The 26,037-nt window shown below is 29.7% G+C and overlaps 1 protein-coding gene across 1 annotated transcript; it reads left to right on the forward strand.

The window, feature by feature from the left end:
• Positions 1 to 20,071: 20,071 nt before the first annotated feature.
• LOC108325564 (LOB domain-containing protein 1) lies at positions 20,072 to 21,549 on the forward strand. The gene is made up of 2 exons (XM_017558662.2): positions 20,072 to 20,499; positions 21,068 to 21,549. The coding sequence occupies exons 1-2, from the start codon at positions 20,149 to 20,151 to the stop codon at positions 21,389 to 21,391; spliced, it is 675 nt and encodes a 224-aa protein (XP_017414151.1). The 5' UTR covers positions 20,072 to 20,148; the 3' UTR covers positions 21,392 to 21,549.
• Positions 21,550 to 26,037: the final 4,488 nt, after the last annotated feature.

Genomic DNA, 26,037 nt, shown 5'->3' on the forward strand with positions numbered 1-26,037 from the left:
TTAGACCTTGTGTCACCCATCATTGGCTTCCTCTTAGTCCTATGCTTAAGATGTTCAGTCCTCAGTGTGAGGAAGTACGTTGAAGAACCTACAGCAATTAGAGATAAAAGACCAACTTATAGAGTATAGGTGGGTTAAACCTCAACTTACCAAGCAAATTTTGTAATGTTGAATTTGGTTCAAATTCTACTTTCTTAAGAATTATATTTATAAATTGATGCAGCACATACGAGAATAAAATAAAAAAATTGTAACATCCCAAATCATTAACGTAGCACTGTTTTCATCAAATCTGTCATGTAGTCAACCCAACCTACTGGGATAAGTTTTGGTGGTTGCTGTTGCTGTGGAACTTCTTGAAACTGAGTTCTAATTATGTTTATATGTAAATTAAATGCCGAACAGGACGCTACTGTTGTAGTTTTATGCATCTGAATTTGGTGCAATATATTGGATGTGAATTGGGTTTTATCAGTTTCCCTGTACTACCCATATATGTATCCTGATTTACTGTTAAATGTGTTACAAGAAGAGGTTGATAATACATATGATGTATTTAGGTAAACAACTTAATACTTTTTAATGAGTTTATCACAAGAGCCTGTATCATGAGTTACTCACAGGCTTAAAAAGAACTTATAAGGTCATAGGCCCTGTTTGGATAAAGTTTTCCATATATTTATGTGCTTTAGTTTTTTTAGAAGTTAAAGGAGAGAACTTCTATGTGTTACTGAAAACTGATCCCTAATTTTGATGTTCACATGTGAGTAAAATGCTGACAGGCATTCCTTTTGTAGTCTGTGCATCTGATTTTGTGCAGCAATTTGGAATTTAAGTTTATCAGTTTCACAGTATTACTCATACTGTTCCTGCATCCATATCAAGCATGACCAGACGTTAACAGGCCATAGGGTGTGTTCAGGTAAACAACTTAAATTAGTACTTATTCAATAAGTATATAACACGAAGGCTCGTATCATAAGTTTAAGGTTTAATCATTCACTAAGTCCCTATTTTCGCATGGAATCTCAATTTCGTCCCTTTCTTTCTGAAAATCTCAATTGGGTCCCAATTTTATGAAAATTGCAACAAATCGATCCTTTCCGTTAAATAGTGTCAAACGGCGTTAAAAAAATTGATGAGTGAATGCTGAGATGACGAACGAGCGCTCGTCCAGCAGCGAACGAGCGCTCGTCCACCGAACGAACGGTCGTCCAGTGTGGAACGAACGGTTGTCCACCAGAGAACGGACGCTCGTCGACCTCTTACTGCTGGACAACCGTTCGTTCCACACTGGACGACCGTTCGTTCGGTGGTCGAGCGCTCGTTCGCTGCTGGACGAGCGTTCGTTCGCTGCTGGACGAGCGCTCGTTCGCTGATGGACGAGCGCTCGTTCGCTGCTGGACGAGCGCTCGTTCGTCATTTCAGCATTCACTCATCAATTTTTTTAACGCCGTCCAGCCAAATTAACGGAAAGGATCGATTTGTTGCAATTTTCATAAAATTGGGACCCAATTGAGATTTTCAGAAAGAAAGGGACGAAATTGAGATTCCATGCGAAAATAGGGACTTAGTGAATGATTAAACCTAAGTTTAATTGTGAATTTGGCATAAGCTAAAAAGGAGTTTATAAGGTCCATGGCCTACTTTTAAAAGCCCAAAGAAACACCATTAGTTCTTCCAAATGCTCCCATAACTGGATCCAGTTTATGTAAATAATTGAAATGATTTCTTTGAAGACTCAGTCAATTTTATATGCTTTGGCTTTAGTGCTTCATTTGTAACCATAAGGTGCATGTGAAACACCTTTTTGTGTGTCTGATTGCATTATTTGGAATGGTTCAAAACATGATTTCTTTGAATTGCTGCTTGGTATTGCAAGCAACTATTTAAATTTTTTCCTTCTTTGGTCGCTGACGGTTTTGTTGGCCTATAAGTTATAACTTTTATCAATGTATATTGCCAATTATTTTACCATATTAAGTTCACTTGCTCTTGTCTCTTGCTGATTTATGTCACTCTGCCGGATCATGTTGGCCTAATGTTTCTGAATTTGATTCCCTCTTTGACTATATTTGGGTTGTCTTTTGGCTTACTCTTTTGTAGCCTAGACTTGTTTCTTTGAAACAACAACTTATATATATATACACTCTTTAATTATATAACACCACCTCTTAGTGTCATGAGATTAAAAATTAGTGTTTAATCATTAATTGAAATAATTATTTATGGTTTTCTAAATTTGTACAGAATCCTATTTTTATCTTCAGTTTGTGCCTGTCTATCTCTATTTGTTCTTTCGCTTTACAGTATTTTGAGCCTTGCGTTTAGTTGAATTTTTAACTTATACCAAGGTCTTCATCTATCCCCATATACCTAAATGGAAAGGAAATTAACATGGGGTTTTGGAAGAAATATTTAAGAGAAATTTTCAGCTTTTTTTGTTGTTTAACTATATATGGTATTTGCCTGCCTTGTTCATTTCATTTTCACAATATTACTGATGTCAAAATATAATTGTAACCATTTTGGTGGTGTTTAGCTATGAAAGTATACATCGTTATGTACTTAATATTCATTGCTCAAGCATTTTATTATGCATACTGAAAGGTCACTCTGTTTTATTCTTATGATTAACTAATATGATGCTTCTTCATTTTATATTTCTCACCCTGATTGCTATGTTAATGACTAACTGTCTGAATAAATTTATAAACATGGTTGGTAAATATTTGCAGCAACTGTAGACAAGGCTTGGAGGATTCTTTATTTTAAATTCTGTCGTTGATGTTTTGAACATTTTGCTTAAACATTTGTCTTTTATGTTCAAATATGTCCTTTTTACAAGTTACCATTACTCATTTTGACATAAAAAAAAATCATTCGTTGTTATCAAATTTAAGAACGAAATGGGATAGCCTGTTCCATTGTGATCTTGAGTTTTCTCCTTTCTTTGTCTAGTTTTATTTTATTCGGTCTTTGACATGTTTATGAATCAGTGTTTGAGAATCAAATAATAAGCTGTCTAATGATGGTCGTATTGGATAAACAAATTCTTTTTATGACTTGAGCGCTGAAACTTCATAACGTCTAAACCGATCTTTTACCAAAATTAAACTAACTTGGATTTGGAGTTTAATTTTGACACACTATGCATGTAAACCTTTTTGTCCCAACACTTTTTGGAATAATTGTGATAAAAGTATTTAGTAATATGATAATTTACAATTAAATGGCGGTATAATTTGTGTTTACTCATATTACAATTAATCTTTTTTCTTTACGAAACGTGAATGCTCTACTCAAAATTAGAGCTGTCAAAATGGGTCATAATTCATGGGTCAACCAGGTCCACCACAGGTTTGAACTGGGTTGAGTTTGAAAAAATTGTATTTTTTTTATGCGGGTCAGATTTCAACCTGGCTCATTTAAACTCGCCTCATGCGGGTTGAACCCGTGGTGGGCCGGGTTGGCCCACCAATCCACCTACCTAATTTTATTTTATTAAAATTTAATTTTAATTTTATAAAAAAAGAATTTACTTGAAAAAATTATTTAAATTCTTTATTTTAAAAATTAATTAAACATCCATGTTGGGAGTGAAATTGGTTTAGATTTGAATTATAGAAAGTTTGTAAAAAAATTTATTTTAAAAAATTATAATTAAGTGAGCAAGTGAACCAACTTATGGTAAGTCAGGTCGGATTTTGACAGTTCTACTCAAAATATATGATTTCTATTACCAAGAATTAATGGACCATTTCTTTTATTGGGTATGTCTTGGAAGGCAAGTTCTTGCACCACCATAAATTTCATTTTGCATTTTTCCGTTTTTTATTCATATGTCCACTTTTTCCTATATATAATAAAACAATATCCTAGAAAATTGTCAAAAAATACTCTGAAATATGATGATATATGTTCACTTTTTCCGTTTTTAGTTATTTATCATTTTTTATTTTTCTTTCACTTAAAATTTTCACTCTCTTTTTCTTTAATTTGTACTTTTCGATCTTTCATTTTAGTAATCATAACGTTGATAGGATTCTAAAGTTTATGAGCATGACCTTGACCTCTGATCGCGATCATGTTTATAAAATTATAAAATTGAAGGAACTATAAAATTTCTTTATGACTTGAAGTTTTTAGCAGTAAGTGTTTTTTGTCTTTTTATTTGGAATAATTCTATCAATGGAATAGACGGGCTAACATGATAACTAATATGAGGTATTATTACCGAAGAAATGAGGTATTTAATGGTAGTGATGTTATATTATATGTGGTTATATTATAATATAGAATAAAAGTAATGTTCAACTTTTGATTTTGGCTTTGTTGTCGTAATTATAAGATTTACTTGAAAGAAATACATTTGTATTGTTAGGATGTAAAAGGGGTAGAAAATATAGAAAATACAAATTTGAAGCTCATCCTAGTATATATAGCACAAGAAAATGCGAGTATCCTTTTAAATTGAGAGACATGCCAATTTCTAATGGAGAGGGGTGGTTATTGAATGTTATATGTGGATATCATAACCATGTTTTGACATAAAGTTTAGTTGGTCACCCTTTTACTAGAAAGTTAAACTCTGCTAAACATTCATTGCTTATTGATATGCTTAAGAGTCAAGTGAAGTTGGCAAACATCCTCCTCACTCTCAAAGAAAATAATGACCTTTGACCCTTTCTATGAGCTAGTGTCGTATGTCTCCTTTTACGTTCACCTTATGAATGACTCTCAACCCAATATGTAGATGTGTTCTTTCCATTTTTATGACAAACAAATTCATAAAGTATTAAAATCAATATAGATAAAAAATAAAGAAATCTATAACACACAAAAAAATATAGATACACACCATCGGATTTTGAAACTGGAAGAACTCTGAATTGGATTTCAAAATCCGGATAAAATCAAGTTAAGCCCTTCATCGAATCTCAAAATCCAAGAAAAACCCTTTATCGTTTTAAATTCTGGAAAAACTTTTAACTAGAGAAATTTGATGAAACTCTTAATCGAATTTTGAAATCCAGTTAAGCACTCACCAAATTCAACATTTGATTCTAAATCTAGTTCATATTTTTAACCTGATAGACTTTTAACTAGATTTCAAAATCCAATAAAACCCATTAAATTTCAAAATTTAGTGAACATTATTTTCTCATATTCATAAAGATCCTCCTTTTCTATTATCATATACACTTACTAATCATTTTAAATGAAATGTAAACAAATAAATCAAAAGGAATATGTACATGGAGTGGATGAATGCCGAGTGTAAGGATGAAAAAAATGTTGTTATGATGAAATCCACAAAAGAACTTGGTCACGAAATTCGTAAGAGCAACAAAGTTGTGGTAAGGGTGGAGAGGAAATTGGGAGGGAGGTGTGACACTAGTGTTATCGCAGAAACGTGAGAGTAAAAGTGGGTGGGTGGGTGAGGATAATTATAGGTGAGAGAAAAAAAATTTTACCCTTGTCAAACAAAGGATAGTTTTGACATTAACATAGAATTAGGAGGTGTAGGAATCAAGCTTGGAGGTGCATGAAGAAACCTCTTCCTTGTTAGTAGGCACACTGCATAGGGAGCAGCCCAAGCTAATAAAGAAATTGGGTCAGTCCGAATTGAATTTCAGCCAGGTAAACATTAAGAGTCGATTTGGACAAGTTTCTTTACGAGAACTTCTTTTTTATAAATTAAATATGCATAATTAAAATTAATTTACACATCAGTTAATATGCATAAACTCTGACATAATTTCTCCAACATATTTTTTAACACTTGCATTATACAAAGTAAACTTAATTTTTTTATATATTGCTGTCTTTTAGAAATTATTCTTTATCAAGGTTGTCCAACTTACCTAAAAATATTAACATTTCTCTGGTAAAACCTAGTAAAATTGAATAAAAAGTTATATGCATATTATTATTCTTCATCAAACTTTACTTTTTAACTGTTGAATTCAGTTGTTGGTGGGGTTTGAATCCTAAAACAATGTTTAGGCGGCAGGTAGAAATTTAGATTCCTTGGGAATTGTTGAGGTACAAAGAGATGAGGTAAAAGTTGCTTAATTATTGATAATCATTGTTCTCTTCTTGAAAAAAGAAGTTGCATGTTATTGCGAAATGCAACTGGAGAAGGTAAAAATGGTAACTAGCATGTTAGGTTAGGATTAATTTTGAAAATTTTGTTAAGTTCTTTCTAGAAGCTGGCTACTCACAATGATCTGTTTCTCACTTAGCTATAATTTGTGGCTGTGTAGCAGCATGAGATCATATCATATCAGGTCTGATTAAAAATGTGCCAAAACCAAGTTGAACTGATATATGCAGAGAAATCTATTATGAATCTATTGGGAAAGCAGAGAATGTGGTTAAATACACATTAAATCAATCAGAAGCATATAATGGAACAGTGGATGATGATAAAAAACAGATGGTGAAACAATGGATGAAAAGAATCTTTATTTTTTTTTTCTGTTCTTTATGTATAAAGTTCTCCCTCATTTATGGCAAGAACACTTCATTTGGAATCTTAACTCCCTAGCTTTCCCTTTAGGCCTTTAAGTAGTCAAGTGTTTTGATTTGATGTGACAAAATTAGTTATAAGAGCATCATCCATGAGGTACTTTTTTTGGCGCTTCCTTCGTGATAGTCCATTGCCATCCGAAAGCTACAATTTGCTCTTTCTTCTCCTTATTTAATTATTTATGTTAATGATTTTCATTACAGAGAAAAGCTGGATTAGTTTGGGCCTTTAATCAGGCACGACAACCTTTAATAGCAAAAAAGTGGCAAAATTTTATGTACGATGCTTTATTTGGGGCTCAAATTACTATTATTAGATTCCGATCGAATATATTTTTTGGACCCAGTAATCAGACACAAATCTTGAATCATTTAGCATTTGCAAGCAATCACAAACCCAGAATATTGGGCTTTCTGGCTTGCAAATTTATAAACTTTAACCTCTTTTTATAACCTTCAATGATTTAGGTTCACTTCCTTTGTAAGAAAGGGAAAAAGGTACTTAATGTCGGTAATCATTTATAAACTTGTGGTTGGAATCACTCATTTCTCTCTCTCTGTGCCCCCTCTCCCGTTTATCATCAGATGAACCATTACACCCTTTGATTATTTCTACGACACTGTCCTTTTCTTTCTCAATCTCTACGTATATATTATATGGCCACAAAAGAATGTGGTATAGTGTTTTTTGATTGAGATATTTAGCAGGTAAAGTTGATTAGATGGAGTGTAGTTTCCAGAAGACATAAGACATAAGACATTAGTAGTAGAAAAATACTTGGGTTGTTGGGACAGTAAGCATGATCGCAGACGGTGCACCACGTTTTTTGAGGGTAAGTATGCAGTAAAATGAATGATTAAGATGGGTTTTGTGTGTGTGATGTTGAGAATTGTTTAATTAGGAAGACAATGAATGACATTATGTTTTAGATTCTGCCTTGTGGCCCACCGAAGCTTTAATGGTAAGATATTTGAATGTTAAAATAATTTTCATGTGGACAGGGAGAGATTGTTGATGAGAACAATATGCACTATCTGAAGCAAGAGAATCTAGAGTTTGTCAAACTGGGGACACCAACCTTATTGTTTTAGTTGCCAACACTCTCCCACTTGGAAACCCTTTCTCAGAAAGCTTCTAAATAATTTTAAAGTTAGCATCAGTGTCTCCAATATGCTCTAACATGAAGGCCTACCTCTCAGCCCCCATCCAATTTCACTTCCTTTGCTTCCAACTGCACTAATATTCTCTCACCATCATTTTTAATTTTAATAACCATTTTAAGGTACACTGTCTTGTTGTTTGACCTAGTGCTCAAGGCATCACAACCCAATCATTCCTCTGCTTTAACCAACCCAATCTTTATCAGTACTACTACTCCTGCCTCCACGATCATCAAAATACCAAAACAATAATCATTCATCTCACTACAAATAATGCTTCATCCCAAATCTCAATCACTCACTCTTATCCAAACCTCCAATCTTATGCTCACTTCATGCACCCTTTTACTTCTAAACGATAAAGATCCAATTTTTTTCTTCCCGCAATCTCAGAAACCTCTGGTATGAAACCAGATACAGATAATGGCAACATGGGATGTCATCCTCAACTTTGCAGTTGGTTTGTTGAAATGGGGGCAGGACACTGCATATAAGTGCTATCCAACCATGATTTGACTCACATGCAACATCCTAGCTCTTACCATTCACATATACATACATTATAACTTTTCTAGCAGAAACTAGAAATAAAAAATGTGAAACTGAAGATTAAATAATTCATTTTAGGAGAATCCCATGACCCTAAGGGAGCAGGATATGGAAAAAGATGTCACTTCTATTTGTGGAAATTTGTGTGCTTTGCTTGAGAAACCTACACTAAAATTTTGTGTAACTTTTCTGTTTCTCATATTTGATGATTAGCTACAATTAAATTAACTTGGTCTTCTATACAAACTCCACAACTTAAGTACATCATCCAATCGGTAACAGTGTCTTTAGCAAGTTAATTGTTTATTTTCTTGGCATATAAAGCTGTTTCCAATCAGTGATTTTTCCTCTGATTCGGGCACTGTATCTGGACTAATTTGATTCAACTTTACGCCAAGCTTTACAACCATATCCTTTAATTTGTTTTTCCTACTTAATTTTGGCTTTTCTTGCTTAAAGGTTGTGTACTATATATAAATATATTCCTTACATTGAGATATATAAGCAGAGCTAAGAAAGAAAGAGTAAGTAAAAGTAAAAGTGGGTGTAAAAAATAAAGACAGAAAGCGTGTGTGATTTGAACAAGTCAAGAAATAAGTCCAACTAAGCAACGACGCGTGGACCTTTGTAATGCTAAACCCACAAATATTGGAAGCCAGTTTTCTTGCAATACTGGTATAGTGGTGTGTGCTATGTTATGTTATGTTATGTTCTGTTCTGTTCTGTTAGTCCAAGGAACATGGTTCTTCTTACAAGGACAAAATGAGATAACGTTGTTTCTTCTAAAGGTGACTAATTCAGTTATGGTTCCACCAATGGTTGGAAGTCTTCACCTGCTAATTAATCACGCGTTTCATCTTATCTTATGCTTCAATAATTTCCATTTTTCTCATCACTCTTCAATGTGTTTGTTCCATTTGTATCAAGGCCAGCTTGACATTCAGGAATGTTGGTTTCTTTACCTTATTTAATGCTACACAAGTCATCGATGCATGATACACATGATGTTGAAATCCTCATTAAGGTTGTTTGATTTTCATCTATTCATCTCACTATTCTTAAAAGAAAGTAATCATTTCTAGAACGTTTCTCTTTGCTTTTCCATTTTCTTAATCCTATGTTTAGGTGTTCAAGTAGAAGATAGCATGCGGTATTTGACGTTGTTGCCTGCAGTTTCCTAACGTGGCCTGACTAATTAATACGTATCAAGTTTTTCTCAGTAGTGACAAAATTTATCATACCTTGATAATAAATTTTATAATAGCTTTGAGAATATTGCTTTTCCCACCTATGAAATCCTACAGCTGTTACATTTTTACACAGTGCCCATAATGAAGTGTAAATTTGAAGAAAAAAATGCTTAAAATAATTATGAACTGAATTGACTTACTACGGCTTCTTATAATCTATAATCGAGTTTGTTTGACATTAAGAACATTATTACATAAGAAGATGACACTTTTAAATTGTCAATTAAATTAGTCTTAAGCATATTTTGTTCCTTGTTTAAGAAGACAGTTTGAATAGAGGGAAAGTTACTTCTAATTGAATGAATCGACACTAATCAAATTAAATATTATTGTAAAATTATGTAAACGAAAATATACAAAACAGTAACTATATTTATTTATTGAATGAGAAAGGATGGGGCTAATTGAATGCATCACAGACGACTAACTTCCGTTATATTTATTCATTATTAAAAAATTATATTTTATAACATTTTCAGAGAAAAAATTACTACTTTAACAAAATATGAAATATAATCTTTTTAACATTATTTACATGTTTCATTTATTATGACTTTAAATGTTTTCTTTTTTTACTTTTAAGAAAATTACATTTTAAATATATTAACCAATAATTTATTGTTGAGAATTAATGAGTATGATTAAGAATGAAGTTAAACTTTCTTGCTTTATTCTAATTAATTGAAATTAAAGTTGTCGTTTTCATTTTTGTTTTGTAAAGAGTTATCTTGCCTGATAAATCAGGGATTAATCTCCCAAAATGTGGTTAGGTCCTAGCTAGCTTCTATAACTTTCTTTATTCTTTTACAAGAAAATATAAAGTGAATATTTGTTTACTAAAGTAACTTTAAGTGAAAATAAAATACAGATGCTAACAAGTAGCTCTCTCTTTAGTTCACATATTTTTATATTTTTCTCATTTGAGTAAAATCTGACATGGGCTCTAATAAGAGAGTATGGGCTCTAATTATTTAATTGGTCTCAGAAACATTTTTTTCTTTTAATAATAAAAATATAAAAAAGTATGCTATTAACATCTTATATAGTATTATTAGAGATGATGAAGAGTCTCCACGAATATCAATGATAAAAATCTATGATAGATATAACTAGATATTTTTAATGGATATACATATATACAAATATTTAATTGTCTATGATATTCGTCAAGTAATTATCAGTGAATTTTATTTGATTAATTTCTTTTAAAATTTAAATAACTAAAATAAAATTATTTAAAAATGTTTAAAATTTAATTTTACATATTTTTAATTTTTAAAAAATTAGTTTTTTAAAAGACTAAATTTATTTACAGTAATATTTTAGTAAATAATTTGAATTGTATTTTAAAATTTAATTTTTAATTTAATTGTTTGTTTTAATAATTTATTTTAAATTATTTGATCTAACATCTCAAAAATTAAAACGTAAAATATCTATGATATCCATCCATGTACTTTTCATATATTTCTCACTAATGGTTTTTTTTAAGGTAACTAATGAATCCTACCAGTATCCAATTTGACTCTTTGTGATATTAAATATAATGTATAAAAAAATTATACAAATGACTGGATAAAATTTTCTATGATAAAACAAAACAATACAAACAGTATCAAATTAATCAATGCACAAATTAAAAAGTTATACTAGATTAATTTTAATATATATATATATATATATATATATATATATATATATATAATTTATTTATATTATTTTTCATGAAGTGATTTTCGCGATATGCTTTTGTTAATAAGTGTGATAAAGGCCCAACACAGTGAATACCGGAAGCATTTTATTCTATATTTCCTGTAATTTAAAATTATTATATTATTTTTTAAGTTTTTAAATATTATGAGTATTTTTATTGTGATTTTCTTTAACAATATGTTGATAACCCTTTTAAACATTCACTTACACTTTATTGAATGAATTTGGGAGAGAGTGATTGAATGAATTTCAGAAAATTTAAAAGTAAATTTTGTTGTTTATTTGAATGGATTTGAAAGTGAGAATGAATTTGGAAATAAATTTTTTTAACCTGTCACATCAATTAAATCCTATACTAATTCTCGTAAACTTTACTTTCAAATTCACTCTCACTTACCTCCAAATTCACTCAAATAAACAACAAAAAATTTACCTTTAAATTTTCTCAAATTCATCATCACTCAGTCTCAAATCCATTTAAGTGAACAAAGCCTTGATAAATAACAGTCAGCATGGGTGACTTTACGTCCCCTTCCCCGTCTTGTTTATAACTTTGGTGTCTCTTCTGTTTTCATGCAACCAAAGTAATTTGTTTTATTAATAATTATAACATTAAAAATACTTTCACTTTTATTTTTCTTTAATTTAATCTTTTTACGAACCTTAATTAAGCAGTGTCCGAGTAACAGGAGACAGCTAGTTGTCCCAGAATTAGAAATTGATTAGCCTTAGTTAATGAATATAGTAATGAAGTTAGTTAGATTGGTAATTGATCCCATCTTGAATGTGCACAACTTTCTGGGTGTTGATTTCAAATTATTTGAACTTTATAAGGGCTTAAGGTCCACATGTGAAGGACCTCTTATTTTGTTATCCTTAAAAAAATGCCCTAATTCTTATATTGTTACTCACTTGGGACCCTATGCCCACCAAGAACAAACAAACAAACACCTTCACCTCTCACTACTTCATTAATATACACAAACCTCAAAAAAAAGCTCATAATCACACAAGAAATAGGGCACATGCATTAACATCATTCTTCCAAGATGAGTGGACCTGGTTTCTTAATTTGGCATTAAAACATGTTTGATTCAATGTCAACAGTTTCATCCATTGGGATTTTCGGGCATGAAGTCATTCTAATTATAGGAACCAGTTTTAAGACCGTTACATAAGTAAACACTGAATCAAATGAAGAACACAAAAAAAGGGTCAAATGGCCCAGTTGAAGGGCTGTGAAGAGTGGCGACTACGTTGAGGATAGACTAAATTATAGCCTTAAAGTATGGGAAGATTTATGATGAAGCCTTAAAAGACAACAAAAAAACAGTGTGGAAGAAGGAGATAAACACCCACTAATCCCAACTACCTCACCACAAACCATGTTACGAACTATGTTTTTTTCCAACCTCAGGAGAAAATAAGTAACACATTTATGTGGGAACAAGAGAAAGGGATAATTTGCTTTTTTCCTCAGGTCACAATCTTTACTTTGAACTTTTCAATACAAATAATAATTCTTTTTTCATTTTATTTCCACCACCTAAGCCTCAATTCTCACAAAATTTAGTGTTAAATGGCCTACTTTTTGTACTCTATTATTATTATAATAATTATTATTATTATTGTTAGTAATAAATAATATTATTATTAATAATATATTACTTAGACATAAGGAAATAGGGGTAGGTCATTTTCATTGCATTGGGACTTAGGCTAGTAGTTAAGCGTGGTGGTTGCTAAAGAATATTAATGTCTCTTGTGTGGTGGCATCGCAACTGTAGACATGTTACGTGGTAAATAGGCATCCTATGTGTTAGGTATTTTTGTCATGCCACTCTCTAATAAGACTAATAATTTATATATAGATATATATAATTAATATATAAGTAATAATAGGCAGCTAGCACTAGTGGAAGTTTGGACCAATATTGCTGTGCTAAAAAATATTACAAAGAAATTCATTGTATAAAATACAAATTATCAAACTCATTTCAATTTGTGCTTTCTTTTGACTTTTTTCCTATTGCGAATAATGTATATACAGGGAGGGCAATGGGATCAGTGGCTTTTCTTTTTTGTGCCATTTGAATTTAAACGTGTTACTCGAAATAAAGGGTCAAATATTAGATTATATTTTGAGTATTATATTCATTTTCATTTATATTTATCGGATTTGACAAAATTAGAAAAAGAAGAAAGAAGGGGAGGATTTTTTTATTTTTTATTTTTTAGTTTCATCTTTATACCAGAAATTTTTCCAAATCAAATAAATAAATGAAATTATGATCATTTTTAGTTTAGATATTTTCTAACAAACATTCCTTCTTCTACGATATTAATGTGGCTAAGAAACATGCCTATGTATACTAAGTATAATTCTTCTATATTTTTTTATGATTTACATGTACAATAAGATATTAATTGGTCATTCAAAAAAATTTCAACCTGAAATTCTATCTCAAGTTTTCTTTAAAGAATATATAAATGTAAAAGCTTATTATTATTTTTTCTTTTAATCACACAAATTGAACCCACCTACCCATATTCCTGTTACATCTCTCTTTTTTAGGATGAGATCGTTTTTTTAAGATATTTGAGTGGTCAGTGTGAAATTTTAATAATATATTATAACATAAGAAAAGAAAAGAAAATATTAAAAAATTTATTTTAATATTTATTTTAATATTTATTTTAATTTTTTAAAAGTGTTTTGAAAATTAATTTGTGTGTAGAATAAATAAATAAAATGGAAGACAATTCTAAAAACATAAAACAAACAATGTGCTTGAACTAACTTTGGCAGCAATTACACCAAATTCAAAGAAAAATCAAAAACCTGATTACGTACATGACGAAGTTCATATCTTGCAAAAATCGCATAGAAACACTGGTCTATCAAATCCAATCCAGCAATCTAATATCAACCTTCAAAAACGCAATATGGCTAACCACACAAAGTGAGAATGAGTGTAAGTGGTTGACGAAAATAAACGAAAAGGAGTGAGAGACATCACAAGGTGCTAAGATTTTTACTCAGGATGGGAAGAAAAAAAAAAAGAATTTCTCAATTCTAAATCCATTTTAGTCAAATTATTATTAACAGATAATATTCGTCAATAAAAACATATATATTTTACTAACGACCTTATCTATGATATTCTATACATATATTTTTATTGATAATATTATTAATGAATATATATGTCGATAAATTATTGAATATTATGTTATCGATACATCCTTATTTGTTAAAAAAATTGTATTTATGTAAGAAATTAGAAACATTAACTATATATATCCGAAAATCATAACATATTCTTAAAAAATAATTGAAGAAGAACATAAACTATAATATTCTCTTTAAATGTAAATCTCCAAATGTTAACATGCTTGTTAACTTAAACTAAATACATAAATATATATCTACAGCTTAAAAAAGCATCATACTTACGAGAGTTTATTGAAAAGATTTAAAATGATTTGCCATTATTTATTCACAATGGATGAAGGAGAACTCATAAAATCTAGGTTTAAAAAAGTTTTAGGTAACATTAATCTTGGTTGGTATAAAAATTTATATTATCCAATTTTTTCAATGTTTTTTATATTTAATAATATTTAATAATATATGTAGAAGTCGATGTTTTTTTATATTTAATATTTATTAAGATACACGTCTTAATAGTATCACATTCTAACCTTATAGTACAAACAATAATAGTAATTGTGAGGACAAATTTATATATTTATTAAATATAAAAAATACTAATTTAATACAGATTAATTTTAAAAGTACTAATAAATTACTTACCGTGAAATATACGTGGAGTTCAAACCATTTTAGATAACTTAAAAACATTGAAAAACCTATATATTATTATTAAAATAATCATAATTAACAAAACCTTGGGTACCTGTATAATAGAAACTACAAATAAGATATACAAAAAATTTAAAAACAGAAGTATGTTTTGTTTCAAATTTTAAACGAGACTATATTTTATTAGAGAGTTGGAAGTTCTATTTTTTGAAAAATGTTTGGAAGAGTTCGATTGAATGTATCCAAAGAATGTCATATCAGAGAAAATGTGTTTGTTTGTTACAGTCACAAATGATTCACAGTTAAACTTATTTAAAAAATATAATTTCAAATTTTATTTAATCTGAAAATGGAGTTGACCTCGTAATTTGTAGAGGAAAATACATTATATATACTCGGTCAGAAAAAGGTAACGAAAAGAAAAAAGAAAAAAGGTACATTAATCACATGACATGAAGACTTGATAGTGTGTACATTGTCTCAAGACACCCCACTATCATCACCATTGCAGTTCCTCAACTTCTCTTCTACAAACAAAATTTCTACATGCTCCATTGTTATGCATTGTTATAATTTTAACCATTTTTTCTTTCCTCCAGTCAATAAATTACTATTACAAAGGATAACTTTCACTATCAAAGATTTTTTCTGAATAGTTAACTCAGTTGTATATTTATCAATCAAACACAGCACATGTAAACATACGTAATCGGTAAGAGATATATATATTTGTGGATAATAAAAATCTAACCAATCAGATTCATGACTGAAATTAATCATGGACAAAATTCATGTTTTTTGTAGCAATTAATGTAGTGTTGAAACGTGTAGTTCCTTTCTAACCGTAATACAGGAGAAGTAGCTACTGGTTTTCCCTCTCCCAATAGGGTACCTTATTCTGCAAGCATCTTCCCCAAAATAGTGGATGCAGCTATTATATCTGTATGCCAACAGTGGCATGCAAGAACAGATTCTAAGCACATGAAATTAGAACCCATATGAAGGGGACAAAAACAACTGTTATTTCATCACCATTTTGAACTGTCAAAGTCCCACACTGTTACGTAAGAGAGGACCAAACCCTAGATTTTGAACTATCAGCGTGAACCACCATTGAAAGCTACTCACTCATTATCCATTAACTATAGTTTCGGGGTTGGGGGAGATGAACGTTTGAATCATATATATGCACGTTTTTTATTGACTTTCAACCAAATGACCAGTGACCAATATTTTCTACCTGTGACAGCAACCATAGTTTTGTAATTTCAATGAATAAATTGTGCAGTTGGAACGAAAACATAAACGTGTGTGACTCATATGTGACATTACAAACGGTTCGATATCTACATAGGTTTTCTTCACTTTTAAATGTATAAAGGATATTTTGAACATGATACGCGCGTTTTCTCGACCAAATGCAGAGTTTTCTACTGCCATCTTTATTTTGAAGATAAAAGCAAGAAGCAAATGGTGGTGGTGAATGAAGTTGCTCCTGTTGTCATCTTGACTTAAACCTCTCTGACATTATTAGTGTTGGGGGTGCAAAAATATCGATAGTCGAGTTAAGCAAATGCTTAAAAATTAGAGAATTAATTATGAGGTTTACTATAATAGATTGAATGATTATGTACACGTAATGATATATCATGATGAAATTAGAAAACTAGCCTCCCGAGTTACCGAGAAGATGAAAAGTAGGGCACTTTAACGAGTGGAAGAAAGTGTTTATCGCGATAAAATGGTAAAACTATGATCCGTATTGGTTTATGCATGAGGAAAAATGGTAATATTTTTGTTGTCTGAAATAGACGTGTTTAAGAGCTTTCCTTTTAAAGCTGGTTCATTGCATGCGTGAAGAAGTATTTTTGTGTTGTTGGTGTAGGAATATTTATCACGCAACTGCACGTGGTGTTGGATTGGTGTGTGGACACATGGTGTGCATTTGAATTAAGACACCGCAAAATATGGCATGCCATCTATGAGCTAGCAAGGTTGAATTCAGTTCAATCTATTGGCTCCACAAAACCTATCAACAAAACCAGGGTGAAACACTTCATGGGTATAAGGATTCGTTACAGACCAGTTTACTTTTGATGAAATTTATTTTGTTTTGTTTTTGTGTTTTCTTCTGATTAAATTTACTTGAAAGAGGTTTATCCAGAATGTTTTTGGTCTTGGACGACACAGACAACAGTTATTTTGCAGTTCCCTATCAGACAAATTGGATTGAAATTTGTTGTTTTTACGAAAGTGAAGGATTTTGGCTGTAATGCCAAAGTGCCCCAATTCCATAATCTGCATATTGTTATATATCAAAATTAACCAACCGCAGCTACATCACAGGACCATTTCATAAACTTCAGGTTGTGCGGAAGATGATTCAATTGTGATTTAATGCATTTGAACTTCGTTATGGACCATTTATGTCACCTATAAAAGAATAAATTTACTTTCGAATGGAATTAGTGTCTTCTAGCCTATGGGATCTATTTATGAACAAACAAAATTCACTTCAATATTTAAGAACGATTTGTCAAAGAGAAATGGATTTTTGGACCCACAAATATTCCCAAGAGAGGAACGAAGACGGAAATAAAAATTATTATGACAATAGTATTAAAAAAATTACTTTATTTTAAGATATTATATTAGTTTATTAAATAGTTATTCCCTCTTTTTAATGTTTATAAAAGAATTGACCAAAACAATTTCTAAAATGTTTATAAAATTTTTTAGCATTTGAGATTAATTAAGATTTTGATAAAATAATGCATTGAGTATAATTAAATTTAAATGCTGATATATTAACATCTACCCAAAAATAATTTCATTAATTAACTCATACATCATTAGAGTTTATATTGCTATAATATAATTGTTAACTAATTGTTGTAGTTGTAAAAATATTATTTTTCGTAATTTTAATTCGTGTAGTAATCCATAGTACACTTTTTATAATATAATTAGTGAACAGTGGATTAAAATTATGTACCCTAATTTTCACCAAAGAATCTAGTGCACCTTGTACTTAAATAATATTTGCAAAACGTGTTATTATAATATTTAATATATATTATTTCTTAGGTAAAAATATTTGTTAACATGAATATTAAAACGTCTTTCATAGACATTCACTAACTTTGGTGAAAAGTTCCAAACATGTTAAAAAAATTTAACCATATTAGAGAAATTGAGTATTGATGAATGATAAAGTGAAGTTGTCGTAAATAAAGAATCCTTGATGTGGATTACACTCTTCACTTCTACTTTATTATTTGTTCTTCCACTTCTTTCATTTTCTTTTACAGTACAAATTTGTTTAAGAAGTATTCGTTCTATTTATCAAAAGGGGGGAAAATTAGTCTACAGAACTTTATATTATTGTCCATGTGAAATCAAATTATGAATTAAATTATAGGAACATGCGCAAGTTGTAAAAGCCGTTTGAACTCGACAAAATAAATAAAAAGAAAAAAAAAATTGTTTCTAAAATTTGACACTTATTTCAATTGTTTTATATTATTATTTATTCAATTGAGGTTAAAGCTAGGAATAATATAGATAAAATCGCATTCCATAATTTTGTTATTTGTGGGTAACCTAAAAGTTTTTTTTTTTGCATGAAAAAAGAGATTATTAATTAGTTTGCACTAAAAGCTTAGGTTATTTATATACAACCTGCATATACCAATGATCACCTCATTAATCCTTTTGAGTGTGGAGAATGTTAAATTGAATGTCAATGTTTTAGAATGTTTATTAAATATGTTTTGCAAGTCATCGTCATCACATCGGAAAAGTGTTCATTTTCACCTTCTTTGTCAGTTCAGTTGTCACTATATATAACACTTACTATTGCTTTGCTATTATAATTATTATCACCATCTCATAATTATTACCGTCATTCTTTCACATATTCTTCAAATAAACATAATCATAACATCTAACTATAAATCATTACTTATACACATATTTCTTCTTAATCTATTCAATTTTTCTAACCATTCCAGAGGTCAGTTTCTAAGAGATTACTTATAACATAGTCTATATAATTTTTTCTTTTAGTGTTAACAAAATTAAGAACACACTTTTTGAAATAATTTTTTATAGGTCAATTTTATTGAAACTATAAAAATTTGTAAGTCTTGTGATGACTTTCTAAATTTCAGTAAATAAAGAAAAACATGCTAAAAAATATGTTGCCATCACTTCTTTTTTATGAATTGGTCAAAAGTGACATATCTTCAAAGCTAAACAAAAAAAAACAGCTCTTGAACAGATCAGAAGTTTCTTGAATATATATTCTTCTTGAAATATTAGTATAAGGGTGATGACGACTAATTACTTATTATAAATTATCCGATCTCCTCATTAACATTATCTCATTTTTTTAATTTACACAGCAAAAAAAATAAAATAAAATCATGTGTTCTCATTTATTTCAATTTCTTCCCAACTATTTATATTTTTCACGTTACAAACATTTTTCTCGATCTTAAAAAAAAATCCGTTATTCTCAATTTCCGCGTCAAAAGAAAACAACGGAAAGAATAATTAGACAGATTACATTGATATATTATTATTCGTTAAATATTATTTTAAATATTTGTGTTTGATAGGAAAATATTTTTTTGTTAAAAAATCATATAAAAAATATGTTTTGTGCTTCATCGAATTAGCACCCAAAAACTGACAGAGGAGGTAAATTGGTTGACCACTGCTTGACCGTGCAATGATTAACAGCAAAAACCCCTTTTTACATACTGTTATATATTCTTTCACACCAAACAATAATCATGTTTAAGAAATGACATGAAATTAAGAAGATTATTATTATTTAATTAAATGTAACATCTTATCTCACTTTAGTTAACACATGTTTTCATAATGAAAGCCCTTTTCTGAAGTTGGAAATTTTATACGGCTTTATGAGAAATATACTTCGTCATGTTTGCCTCTTGAATACGTAGATGAGTCGCCCTCTTTGTCGCCTTCGGCTTTGGTCTATAAATATAGCACACTCAGCCTTAGTTTTTATCATATGCAACAAAGCCAAAAAATCTCAACAATCCTGTTTCCTCTGTTTTCTTTCCTCTGTCTCAAAACACCATCATGTACTACAAACTCAAAACCACCACCACAACAACACCAACAACAACAACTTCTTCACCAATCCCAATCAATCTTCCCACTATGCTCTCAAACTCTCCTCCATCTTCATCTTCTTCCCCTCCCTCACACTCTCCCACACCTTTCCCTTCACCCTCTCAGGGATCTCCAGCTCCTGCTCCGCCTTCTCCGCCGCCGCCTGTGGTCGTTAGCCCCTGTGCTGCCTGCAAGATTCTCCGCCGCAGGTGCGTCGAGAAGTGTGTCCTGGCTCCCTATTTCCCTCCCACCGATCCCCTCAAATTCACCATTGCTCACAGAGTCTTTGGAGCAAGCAACATCATCAAGTTCTTGCAGGTACCATACACACCCGGCATTCACCAATCCTTGCTACTGGTTTTTGATTTTTTATTTTTCCTCTTTCTTGCTTTTTGTTTGAGAAGTCCACACTTCATGGCATGCCATTTTTCTTGGAAGACAACACAAAATTAGCTAAATTGTCTCTGGTCATTTCAGAGAAACAAAATCATGGGTATTGGTCAAAAGTGAGAGGAAAAGCTAGCGGGGGCATACCTAATTGATGGCCATGATGGGTTTTGTTTTCTAACTTCCTAACAAAACTGTGCATAATTCCCTCTTCTTTCGACTCTGGCAACCACTGCTTTCTTTTTAATCTTTTAGCGAAAAGAATGCCCAAGTCAAACAACATTTTCTAACTTTGTTTGCGATTTTTCACGATGTCAGATTGTAAAAAACTAAAATTTAGAATGTCGGTGTCAAAACTCTGGTGTCCACATTTGGGCACAGGGGAAGAAAGCATTGAACTGTGATGGCATAGCAGCAATTGTTTTTATTTTCTCCAATTTTGATAAGCAAGAGGTGAATTTGTGTTAACGAGAAGGAACATGCATTGATTGATTTTCAGGAGTTACCAGAGTCCCAGAGAGCAGATGCTGTGAGCAGCATGGTTTATGAGGCAAATGCTAGGATCAGAGACCCAGTTTACGGGTGTGCAGGAGCAATATGCCAACTTCAGAAGCAAGTGAGCGAGCTTCAAGCACAGTTGGCAAAAGCACAAGCTGAGGTAGTGAACATACAGTGCCAACAAGCGAATTTGGTGGCTCTAATCTGCATGGAAATGAGTGAAACGCAGGAGCAGCACATGGTGCAGCCTCAACCTCACATTGACATGAGCTGCTTCATAGAGGACAACAGTTTTGGAACTGCTTGGGAGCCTCTTTGGACATGAAGTTAATGAATGCTATATATGTATCTTAGAAATTTCCATTAGAGAGAGATTAATTTGTTCTATAGTAACTGGTGAAGTTTTCAACCTCCCAAGTGGAGGAAGAGATAATGAAAATTATACTGAGGGAATCCATTTTCAATAAAGTCATTAATTAGTTATATGGTAGATATGCGTCATCGTGTTTGCTTCCTCATTAGTCATTTCACAAGCCAAACCTTTGACAATGCAGAAAAATAAAATAAAAGAAACAAAAAAAAAGGGGAATAAGAAGAAGAAGAAGAAGAAGAAGAAAAATATAATTGATGGCGGTCCTCTCCAATATAATGACTCAGGAAAGAAAAGTGCAACAGAAGAAGAAAATCAGTACAAGGGATAGCTGTTTTGGTCTGAGTCAGCATACTCTTGAAACATCTTTGCAACTGTTTCTTTGGACCTTCTCATTTTTCTTTTTCCTTTTCTTAATTATAAATAAATAAATAAAAATTGAGCTTTTCGTGTCACACCAACCGTGGACAATGTGAAAGTGCCTTTTCTAGCCATCTAATAACATCCAATCTAAAATTTTTGCTTTCTGCTTGTAGTACCATGCCACCTTTAGCATCTTCACCTATTTCCACCAAATCATTCCAACACTCTTCTACACCACAACGCATATTCTCATTCACTAAAATCTAACTTCCATTGCCAGTGTCTACAAAAATTATAAATTCTAATTTTTATTACAAGTTAAGAATTATGCATCACCAAAATTTTAAAATCTACCAGTGTTTTCATATTTGACGAATTATTGGAAGAGATTCTTAAGAAAGATACATAAATAATAATAGTAAATACAAAATACTAACACAATAAATTTACGTATCTTTATTATAATATGATACTTAACTTTTTTATTTATATTTAATGTGAAACTTATATCTCTAATAATTTATTTCTGGTGATTTTTTTTATATTGATACATTCCTCCTTAAAAAGAAACATTTTTAATCAAAAGTACTTCAATGATGACTTTCTTATATAGTTGTTATACAATACCGAGACACATTTACTCAATGGTAAATATCGACCAATAATTTAAGGAGAACCAAAATAATATACACAAATTTTATATACTTAAATTGTCACTGATATAACAAAAATAAATATATAATTTAGTATAAATACAACGATAGAAGAAATCATACATTCTTCCTTCAAATTCTATTGAACTCCATCAATAATAGAATCACAACTAAAACTTTTACCTCTCCTAACAAAAATATTGTATTTGATATAGACTAAAATTTAAATAAACTCTTATATTTTCATCTATTTAACTTATTAGATATTATATATTTAAGGATATTTTTTTAATCGTATTCTAAATAATTAATATAAAACTTATCACTTATGATTTGTTAAACTTAAGAAGGGATTCATCTAATTAAACAATCATATAATTGATATCATGCTTCAAAATAGATGAAAAAGTTAAATTTGTGTTGCTTCCATTTTCATACATGGATGAATAGTAAAATTACAAAAAATATAACAAAATAGATTTAGAAAAATCAAGATACAAAAACTGAATATAAAAAGACAAGATAGTAAACAATAAACAAAACAACAATAAATTAAAAACACAAAATCAATAAAGAAATTCATGCATTATTTTGGTTGAGATGATAACAAGCAATTATAGTTTCAATCACTACTGCAATGAACTTTGTGACATACTTATACCTACAAAATCTTCAATGTAATTGAAAAAAGTGTTAACAATCATGAAACACCCACAACCATCAATTTAAATTAAAACGACTTTCAAAACATTTACACAACCACAATTATGTTTAATGAGTGTTTTAGTCCTCTTATTTGTTAGTTTGATTCATTTTGGTCTCTTTATTATTTTTTAAGTTAGTTTAATCCTCTAATTTAAAAAACAAAATTAATTTGGTCATTTCTGTTGACTTTAACGTTGTGTCTGTACATAAAAAGTGTCAATTTGTAATTTTAAAAAAAATTAAATTTAATTTAAAAAAAATCTAAACTACCCGGTATTAAGTCATAGTCGTGTCGTGTCATGTATAGGGATGACAAAAAAATTCATATATGTGCATATTTACGCATAAAATCTGCATCGATAGTTGGTACCTGCGAATATTTATTACCCACAGATTGTGAGTAACAAGTATTTTAATATTATAAACGGATTGGGTGTAAGTATTATACTATCCACTGTGAATATTTGTTATCCGCAAAATATAAAAATAAAAATATAATTTATATTTTATTAAGTTAAATTTAATTAACATTAAAATTATTTTATATTTTATAATAATAAATTTAATTAAAATTATATTTATATTTATATTTAATTTAATTTATATTATATTTAATTTAATTTAATTTATATTTATATTTAATTTAATTTATATTATATTTATATTTAATTTAATTTATATTATATTATATTTATATTTAATTTAATTTATATTATATTTTATATATATTTTGTAATTTTTTTTAATTTTATTTTAATAATTAATAAAAATATAATTTTTTAAAAGTTTGCAAGTATTCACGGATATCCACGGATATGTGCGGATTTTAAAATACCTACAGATATTTTTTAAACGGGTATCCAGATAGCGAGAAATTTTTTTTTTCGTGTTGGGTTGCAAGTAGACACTATTTGTGCCCAATCCGATCCGTTGTCATCCCTAGTCACGTGACAGTAGTAATGCCACATGTCAGTGTTATTGTGACATGACAATAAATGTTTTCAATTCAATATCTCTATTTAAAATTTTGATTCAATTTAGTATTTTTTATCTAATTTGAGACCAAATTAGTAATTAAACTTAATTACAACTTTTATATATATATATATATATATATATATGTGTGTGTGTGTGTGTGTTAAAATAGTTTTTTAAAATTTATACATTAATATTTTAACATGTAATATAATTAAACTTGTATTTTATGTATACACCTTAATACTCAAATTATTTTATTTTTTATATTTGTTTACATGTAATTTTTTAGGTAGAGTAATTTGATGTATAAATTCTAAATAATTATTTTAATATGTATATATAAGTTGTAATTAAATTTAATTACTAATTTTGTTTCAAATTTGAGAGGGTAAAATTATATAATTTTAAAGATTAGATGGACTAAATTGAATTAATCTTTTAAATAGAGGGATTAAGCTGAAAATAAATACTATCATGTGGCATAACACTGTGCCTATGTCATGTAGCATAACCATAATCTAACACGTGATATTTTTTAAATTAAAAAAATAATTAAAAAATTTAAATTTTCACATGTGACATATTAAACTTTTTTTTTAAAGTAAAAGATTAAATTGAACATAAACATAGGAGACCCAAATAAACTAAGCCAACGAATTACAAAACTAAATAACAAATTAAGCTACCAGTACCAAAGAACAAAATGAGAAAAGAAAAGGAAAAAATAGGTTAACAATTTTAATTTAAACAATCTTATGTCATTAAGATTTAATATAAACAAGTTTCAATTATTTTTAAATAAAATATTATCACAAGTCTGACATAAAACGTATAATGTAAAAGACTAATTTCACAATTGCAAATCGATAGTTGTTTGACATGGTATGATGGTAATGAAATGCTTAAAAACTTGAGTAACTAATGGTTTTGAAAACAAATAATATTTAAGAATGAAAATCGATTTAACGTGTAACATAAACTTTCATATTACAAAACAAAGCATATTTAAATATGCTGTTATTTATTTATTCTGAATTTTTCTTTTAGCTATATTCAATTTACTTATTTTTTTTTCTGTAACACTTTTCTTCTACCAAAAACAATTGTGTATGGTTTAAATAAACGAGTTATAAATGTTAATTTATATTATGAGGGAAATAATTATTATCCAAAAGTTTTCCCAAGATCCAAATGTTAATCAGGTTGTGATAAAATTTATTGGCTATTTAATAGTATAGAAGTTTATCTGGTGGATGAATAATGACTTAGTAATAGAACAGAGAGTGAACAGTATTTTTTTTATTTGGAAAATGATTTGGTAGATGGAACATTTAATCATTCGGTTAAGTTAAAACCGCGTTATCTTTAATCTTTTATTTTCATCCTAAACCTTTTCATGATTTTTCTCGTTGCCCAAAAAAACGCGTTTCCAAACTCTCATTGCGTCGTTGTATCTCACCATCTGTCATCTCTCACGTGCAACACTCACTCACCCATGACTTCTCAAAAAGAAACACAAACTAATAACATTTTAAAGTTTCTTGATGAAAAAAAATTAAAATTAACTTTTTCGTAACTCAATTATTATATGAAAAAGTTCATGTAGTTTTTTAAATTTTAACTTATAAATAAATAAATTTTAACTTATAACATTGTTTTGTATAAAGTTTGTGAAGAAATTGAGTATAGCTTTAATTATCGCGTATTATCATCTCATTGTTTACATTTTACGCCAAAAAGGAATATGTTGTTTTGACACCCATGTGCCAATTGAGGGTACTCCCATCTCATCACATATCCACCAAACAAGGTGATACTGAAATTGAAAGATCATAGTCAAACCCTAAAAAATTCATGCACATTTCACCATTATCACTTACTTACCTCACTACATTCATTGTA

Source organism: Vigna angularis, chromosome 3 (assembly GCF_016808095.1).
Source record: "Vigna angularis cultivar LongXiaoDou No.4 chromosome 3, ASM1680809v1, whole genome shotgun sequence".
Classification (NCBI taxonomy): Eukaryota; Viridiplantae; Streptophyta; class Magnoliopsida; order Fabales; family Fabaceae; genus Vigna; species Vigna angularis.